The 7,920-nt window shown below is 44.8% G+C and overlaps 1 protein-coding gene across 3 annotated transcripts; it reads left to right on the top strand.

The window, feature by feature from the left end:
- The first annotated feature begins 277 nt into the window (after nucleotides 1-277).
- Nucleotides 278-7,486, top strand: LOC111597855. Of its 3 annotated transcripts, none has more exons than XM_023312767.2 (6): nucleotides 278-664; nucleotides 3,714-3,989; nucleotides 4,110-4,287; nucleotides 4,496-4,602; nucleotides 7,052-7,129; nucleotides 7,255-7,486. In XM_023312767.2, exons 1-6 carry the CDS (start codon nucleotides 293-295, stop codon nucleotides 7,387-7,389), a joined length of 1,146 nt encoding a protein of 381 aa, XP_023168535.2. In that variant the 5' UTR covers nucleotides 278-292; the 3' UTR covers nucleotides 7,390-7,486. The 3 variants fall into 3 exon arrangements, with proteins under 3 accessions (XP_023168535.2, XP_023168536.2, XP_023168537.2); XM_023312768.2 differs by lacking the exon at nucleotides 278-664 and adding an exon at nucleotides 3,569-3,628 and having other exon boundaries at nucleotides 7,255-7,474; XM_023312769.2 differs by lacking the exon at nucleotides 278-664 and adding an exon at nucleotides 3,587-3,657 and having other exon boundaries at nucleotides 7,255-7,476.
- Nucleotides 7,487-7,920: the final 434 nt, after the last annotated feature.

The raw sequence follows: 7,920 nt of genomic DNA, 5'->3' as shown, positions 1-7,920 counted from the left end.
CGCCGGAAGTGACAGGCATTATTAAGCATACGCACTGTTGCACACTGTAACATAAGTTGGCTTTCACTTTCCACTGATGTTGTCGTCTGTCTTTGCAGGCGTTGCTATGAAGGCAACGGTCAACAGCAGCAGCAGCAGCGCCGCCAGCAGCATCAACCACTTGGAGCCACTGGCGGCCCCCAGCAGCAGCAGCAACAGCAACAGCAGCGGCAGCTGTAAGCCGCGGCTGCCCAAAGTCTCATTCGCACCGCTGGACATTCCGGCTCCATCGGCCGCTACGTGATACGCGAATATGCCGCACCACAATATCGTTTGCGAGTGGCTGCGCACTATCGGGCTGCCGCAGTACGGCGAAAGCTTCCTCGAGAACGGCTACGATGAGCTGGAGATATGCAAGCAGATTGGCGAAATCGACCTCGATGCCATTGGCGTCGATAATTCCTCGCATCGCGGCAAGCTGCTGAAGAGCGTGCGAGCGCTGCGTGAGAAGGGCGCTGCTATTGTCTATGTGCTCATCAATGATCCGAAGGCGCTGAGCAACAGCAACGAGATACTGGCCTCCGACTGCGACACGCCCATTACCATGAAGGAGCTGGAGGGCGTGATGAAGCGGCATCTAGAGGCAGACGGCATACGCCTCACAGCCCATCCCTACTCCTCGCCGGTGAGTACTCTGCCGCCACACTTCAGCTAGTTTCAGTTTCAGCGTCGGCTTATCTTGGCCATTTTATTTACCGCTTGCAATTTGCATGCTCGCCATGGGGGACTTGTTGTTCTGCTCGGCAATAGTTGTTGCTGCTGCTGCTGCAGCGTGTGACAGTCGCCGCTAGTTTGTAATGGTCGCCGTTTGGGAACGGCCAAACGGACAGCCGCCGGGTGCCTGCAGCCTGCTGGCTGCTGGCTGCTGCCTGGTGCCTGGTGCGCTGTGTGCGCTCTAATGTGAAATTAACACGATTTTAATTTAGTTAAACCGAGTGGCCAACCGCGCGTCTGGTCTGGACTGAAGCGGTCGCCACTGTTGGCCCTGACAAAGCGACCGCCCACAGAGCAAACGAGTAAACGGGCAACCGTGCAACCGGGACTCCGGGCCACCGGACAGCCATTTGTACACATTTCGCTCGAAAGTTTATTTTATAATATGTCGGTTTGGTTTAGTCGTGGGAAATACTTTTTGCATTGCGTTAATTTTGTTTATTTTAGGCGGCAACTGTTTCTATGTTCTTCTGGCCCTGACTGGCGCCGGCCTTAACAAATTGGGCCATAAACACCAACCGGGAGTGGCCAAATAGCAGAGCAACAGTCGTCGGGTGCTCGCTCTGCAGCCCTCTAATGATCTGCCAATATACAAATTTTTGCAGCGCTTGCAACATTGCCCAATTGCTGCCACTAGACACGCACGATAAAGCAGCGTTGGCAACAATGTGGCCATAATGCAAGTGTTGCAACATGCGAACAAAACGACAAAAGAATTCAAATAGATTATATTAACCGTGGGCTTAGTGCTATGTCAAATGCAGATCGAAATTCTTTGCTTTAAGACACGTAAATGTTAGAATATTTAATTAATTTACAGCTCAGTTTGGAATGTTTTTATTGAGTAGATCTATTAATGGTGGTTCGAAAAAAAAATGAAAAAAAGAGCTAAATTTGGATAGTAACGTAATAACTATATAATTTTTTAATTTTTAATTTTTAATAAAATCTTTTTTTTTAAATATTTTTTAAAGATAAAATTAGACCTATTTATGTAAATAATTTCATAATGCAACTCAACTTTTTCAAGTTAAAAAATAATATTAATAAAATAATTTGCTTTGGTTTATGTAGGATAACTAAAATTGAATCTTGAACTGATTTACATTTGAATATAAAGAGCTTGAAATACTTTGATATTAAAAAGTGAGAAGAAAGGGTAAAAAAAGGAGTGTTTCCTTCAATAGATTTCATGCAGCTTACGCCTCTCTGTTCACAAGAAGTCATTGAAATCAGAATAATAACACGAAGCCCTTTCATAAGAGTTTCAAATCCCGACTTTATATCAATTTCCAAACATTAAAACTCTTGATTAACCCCTATATTTTTCTATAATGATTTCTCTTGAATATTCATGTCTATAGTTAAGCACACTTTTAATAGCGTGCGTCCCACTGTGCCACATGCATAGAAAGTGCGCATTTAAGGAAACACACACCAGATACTCGCACTGATATAGTTTTGCAGACGTGTTCGCATTGTTAGATCTGATGTGATGAGTTTTGCAAGCGTGTCAAGCGGCAGCTTTGCATGAGCTGCGTTGGCAACCCTTTTATCCATGGTTGTCATGCACTTTTGCAGAACAAATAAAAACATGTCACTGGTTCAGGGCCGCATTCACATTCGAAGAAAAGTGCGCTGCAAATTAATGCGGAATGAGGAATGAGCTGCTGCTGTTGCTGTTGCCTTTGATTTAAGGTTGCATATTTAGAGCAGTCAAGCGTTGGGTGGGCATTGCGAATGCAAATGGGCGTGGCCAGGTGGGCTATTGAGCACGCATAGTGCTGGGGCACTTGCCAGCCGGCAATAGCGATGCCTAACACCTGCCCAAGTGCCAAACTGTGCCGTTTGATGATGAAGCACGCAGCGAAGCGCCGCTTGTGGCATGCTCTGTGGCAGCAGCTGCCTTGCATTTTAATTAGCAGTTTTGTTGCGCTTGTTTCTTTCGGGCACTTAACATAGTTTGCCTGTTCGTATGTAGTGAAATAAACAAACATTTTGTGCAACGCGTCGTATGCGCAATATCACGTTCCGGCCGCAAATTGAAATGCAACTTAAATGCGGCAATAAAATTATATGAAATGGAAATGCAGTCAAGTAAAAATACATATATGCATGTCTGTGTGTGTGTGTGTGTGTGACAGGTGTCTGCGCTCGTGCGAGACTACAAAAGCTGGGAGTAGGAGCTGGGCTAGGGGCTAGACTTGTTGGCTTCTGGCTGCTTGGCTCTGTCTGGGGCATGTTGATGCGCGCAACTTCAACTAATTGCACTTTGCGCTGATGAGGCAGACACAAGTGTGCATGTGTGTGTGTACGTGTGTGTGCATCACTGACTGACTGACAGTTGCAGACAAGTTGCATTTCAGCACAAATGTTTGCATGAATGAATTTGCCTGGCAGCAACTGTAGCAGACAACAGTTACACACACACACACACACACACACAGAGCTAGACATTTAGATGCCTTGAGAGGATGCACTGATGCTTCAGTGGACACTTTGAATGTCAAGCAGGACACATTTAAGTGGCAGCCTTACGCTAATTACCGGAAGATATTAACACTTGTGTTTCTGGGCCACAAAGCGTCTCAGCATTTGACCCTGGTCAACATCTTCAAAGCTACGATTGCGGCTGGCCTACAGGTGGAATATAAGGATTAAAGATGTGTACACACATGGGCTAGAATGAGTTCCGACAGAGTGAGTTGTTGGTGTTTGATTCCAGATTAAATTTGGGAATTGGGATTTTTGGAATATTGAACCTGCAGTTGGAAAATCGATTGATCAAGTGACTCAAGTAATTTCAGAGTCTGAAGTTTATATTTCGTTTAGCTGAATACACTTCTGATCCCAAGTTTTCATCACGATCAGCCTGGTTAGTTTGAGTTGACCGTGCAATGCCGGGTATTTTCTGCTAATACAAACTTCGACTTAAAAGCATTTCATGTCTTCTCCCACAGGAGGGTAAACGCGGCTACTTGGAGGGCCTCGCTGCACATTATAGCAAACAGATTAACATGCCCTACGAGGATGTGCTGGATGCCATCGAGCAGGTGCGCCTGTCCAAGTGGAAGGAGCGACATGTGCGCATCTCGACGGGACACACGCTGACGCGGCGCAGCGCTGGCGCCAGCAGCGGCAGCAGTGGCAGCAGCAGCGCCACGGGCGGACTGGTGGGCTCCTCGGTGCTGCCCACCAGCCACAGCCAGCCGCTTTATGTGCCGGGAAAGTATTTGGTAAGCAGAGAGCACATTGACTTTTACGGCCCGCCGTTTTTACGAGTCGGGCTAATCAGGCCGCACGAGTCGCATGGCGAATGAGTTCTAATTCATTTCGTTTATTATGCATGTGTGCAGCCATCGAGCTGCCTGTCGAATCGCGAGGAGAACGAGATCTACAGCTATACCCAGAACGATTTGGCCAATCGGATGGCCCGCAACGCCATCGACTCCAAGTCGGCCCTCAACCTGAATGGCATGCAGCACAGCTATCCCGGAGCGCGCACCAACTTCTTTTACGACTTTTCGGCAACAGGTAAGGGCGCAGGCCAGGTGGCGTGGCAGTTGCAGGTGAATTTGCTGCAGGTGACCTGCCATTTTGTCGGCTGTTTGACTTTTTATGGCTTTTAATTCAATTAAATTGGTATCGTTTCGTTTCGTTTGATACTCAATCTTTATCTATATGTTTAGCGTACGGCTTGCGGCTTTTAATATCGGTTTGATTTCTGTCTCTTTTTCCGCAGAGGGCCGCAACAAGAACAAACAGCGACGCACGGTATTTGCGCGCTTCCTGCAAGGCTTGCGGCAAAGCGGAGACGAGCTCAATGCCAATGAGGGCATGCAGCTGAAGGTGAGTGAGCGGACGAGGCTAGGCCTTCAGATACGGGCATACTTACAGGCTGTTTAATTTATTGAATATTGATTTGATTGAAATGGCAATTAAATGGGCACAGTTTGTATAAGGAGGTTGTAATGTAGGTAATTAAAAAGCAACAATAAAAGAGGTCTTTTTAATAATGCAAGGCTGTTCCATATTCAGTGACTCTCTCTATCTCTTTCTCACACTCTCTTAAAATGCAAATGGTCCTCAAGCAGTCAGCGTGGGTATATGGCATTTGTTCCCTTTTATGAATTTATTCCCTCTTCATTTCAACTTGAATGCGGGAAATTATTTTTGGCACTTATGTTAGAGCGTCTGCAGTGAGTACAAGGAATTTATTTGCTGTGAGGGATATTTAATACGAGTACCAAATAAGTTCCTATGACCTGGGTATTTATTTGGTGAAATTTAGCTTTGATCTTGGGTAATTATTTGCTGTAGGGATATTTATCGCAGGACAGAAGTTTCTAAAGAAATCTATATAAATTGAGAATACAGGAATATATATAGAAAGAAATATATACTTATAATATGACGTTAAGAGCAGTTTTATTGGCAAAGGATAAAGATTAAGAATTTTCAATTGTTGCAGGGTATATTTTGTTATACATTAATGGCTATGTGGTAAATAGAATATTTTGTTAGAGGGAATTTCAATTATGTACCAAACAACAGGTACTTTGGGTAGGGCTCGTTTCGTTATCGATAGATAACTACATAAAAGGGAATTATAATTATATTTGCTGTATTTGACCTTTCCTTTGTTTTCGGTTTTCGGTTTTTGTTTTATTTTTGAGTATTATGGTATGTATGTACCGTAATGCTGCGTATTTAACTGCTATGTAATATACTTCAAAGCATTTTGTGCCCTCAGCCAATGGGAAAAACTTTTTGTACGCTCTTTTTAATGTCTAATTTTTGCAAAGACAAACTTTTGACCTCGGGCGCCGCCTCCCGTGTGCTACTTATAAAATTAAATTAAAATATAAAAACCGCGTTAACCTACAAATAACAACAACAAAAAGCGCCACTGCAAAGTTGACAGAGACCGAGAATACGAGGAAGGGAGAGGGAGTGAAGGCGAAAGAGGATGAGGAAGTGGAATGCAAACAAAGGGAAAAAACTTATCAGGACTAAGCCGATAAAAGGCAATTACCGTTAATTGCGTTGCCTTGTGCGAAGGGCGTTGCACGAGATGACAAAACAGAAATGTAAGAGTACGCAAGAGTGAAGTGAGATGGGATGAGAGAGCGAGAGAGAAAGAGACAGAGAGTGAGAGAAATGGGTGCAGTGTGTATATGTGCAGCATGCAAATGGTGGTCCGACAACGACCAAAGAGATATGAACTGTTCAGGTGAGGTGCAAGGATGTGCCACGAACAGGCAAAGGATTTGTCCGGTCTAGCTTAACGGCTTGCAGTACATTTCTGCACTTCTTGGGGAATGGCCGGAAGCTGTGCCAGAGAGACAGAGCGGAACAGTGGGAAAGTGGGCGAGCGAGAGTCGAGTGAGGGCAGGTAAGTTGCTGGTCGCCCACTCATTTGCACCTTTGCGCGTTTGCTTTCTGCGGTTGGCATCCGTTGATTCCCAACACACGAATGTCCTTTTCCTTTTGTTTTTTATTTTGTGTTTTTTTTGGAAGAGGGGGAACAACATTCAACGACAGCGTCGCATTTGTTTTTATTATTTCAGGCGTGCCAAAAAGTGTTTTGTTTGGCGAGTCTCTTTTTGTGCTCCTGAGAGAGTTTATAACTTTTCGTGTTTTACGGTTGTTGTCCGGCATTTCTTTGCCGTATTTGTGCAGCTTCTTTTCTCTGCTGTTCTTTTTTCCGACTCTTTTTTTGTTGTTGTTCATTTAATATTTAAGCGCAATTTGCTGTCGCCCAGCGCAACAGAGTCCCGACTCCCAGCTTTTTGTGCGGCGTGGTCAATTTTGAAAATGACTTGGGCTAAGCACTGGCGACAATTGTGGCCCGCAACTTGTGTGTGTGTGTGTGTGTGTGTGTGCGTGTGTGTTTGTGTGTTTGTCCTTTGGCACTCATTACCTTTTTTGTGAGTGCCGCCATGAGTCGGGGTCGCGGCAACAGCTGCCGGCCATGGTTAGCCAGCCAACAAGAGCGCACAGACGCGTATGCACGATTCTAAACTTGGCTGCGCTCTCTCATTATGCGGTCTGTTGCGGAAATGTTGCTTTAGGGAAATTCCCTGTTTGGCCTTTCATTAATTTTTCGCTGCTCGCCGCTTTTCATTTGACATTTTCATTCTCATTTCGGGTGCTTTCTTTTTGTGGCTTTTGTTGTGAGGTGTCGATTTGTTTTATGCCGTCTGGCTGCCAGAGCTCTGGCTGCTTAGTTTGATAAAGTAATCATGGGCTACAAGAGTACTTATTTATATCGTGAATTTATGTTTGTATTTAACAGACGAACGAGCGCTTGAAAAGCTGCGGCACCATGAAACGACCCGAACCGCCGCAGGACTTTGAGAAGACCATACAGCGTGTAAATATAGCAACCCAAACCCCAAGCCAAATCCAAACCGAAAAATAAACAAGTTTAGCCTGACTAATGTATACCCTTTCTTTTGCAATTTACATCTAACATGGCGATTCTCCATTGGCCTGCAGCTGAAGACGCAGAAGGCGGCGCAAAAGAAGCCAGCCAGCGCTCCCCTGGACATTGCCCTGCACGAGCGCAACAAGGAGGTGGCCCACAGCCTGGCCACGGAGATGCCATTGAACAATTATACCAAGCATCCCTAGGACACGGTCATCAGCATAGATGCTGCATAAGATTTACATATTTAAGCGACATGCGTTCATATACGAGCACTCTAGGAGTTGGGCTCGGGTGATACACACGTTAAGCAAGCAATACGAATTTAAGATAAGTCGAATCTAGTTGATAGTTCAGTGTAAGGGTAAAGGTGATATTGGACAGTGTAAGAGCTAGTTTTATAACAGTTGCTAGACAGTTCGCAGCGAACTGCAAATAGACAGTTGAAGCCATTACAATAATTACAAAAGCAATTCCATAGATTATTCACTTCCAACTCGAGACCTACAGCCAGTTGATCGGAATTTGAAGTTTTTTGTTTAACATATGCATCTAAAGGACTTAATTACATTTATTTTTGGGCACACACAGACATGCAGCTAAAAGCTAAAAGCATTCACAAATCAATCAAAACTTCTTCTAACATGCCAGAGCATATGCCATACTAGATATTCCACGAGCTGCATTCAGGCACTGAAATAACTAGCGGCAAACGCATCCGAAAACTTGCCAAGGAA

The sequence above is a fragment of the Drosophila hydei genome, unplaced genomic scaffold (genome assembly GCF_003285905.1).
Source record: "Drosophila hydei strain 15085-1641.00,03,60 unplaced genomic scaffold, DhydRS2 tig00008119-arrow-pilon, whole genome shotgun sequence".
NCBI classification, from domain to species: Eukaryota; Metazoa; Arthropoda; class Insecta; order Diptera; family Drosophilidae; genus Drosophila; species Drosophila hydei.
Note: the sequence above shows the minus strand (reverse complement) of the source record. Positions and strands in the feature narration are given on the sequence as shown.

Bases quoted from the DNA above. Each gene is read 5' to 3' on its own strand.
- LOC111597855 (XM_023312767.2), top strand. From the start codon at position 293: ATGCCGCACCACAATATCGTTTGCGAGTGGCTGCGCACTATCGGGCTG. The intron at 665-3,713 runs GTGAGTACTCTG...CTTCTCCCACAG, and splicing joins CCCATCCCTACTCCTCGCCG to GAGGGTAAACGCGGCTACTT. The intron at 7,130-7,254 runs GTAAATATAGCA...ATTGGCCTGCAG, and splicing joins TTGAGAAGACCATACAGCGT to CTGAAGACGCAGAAGGCGGC.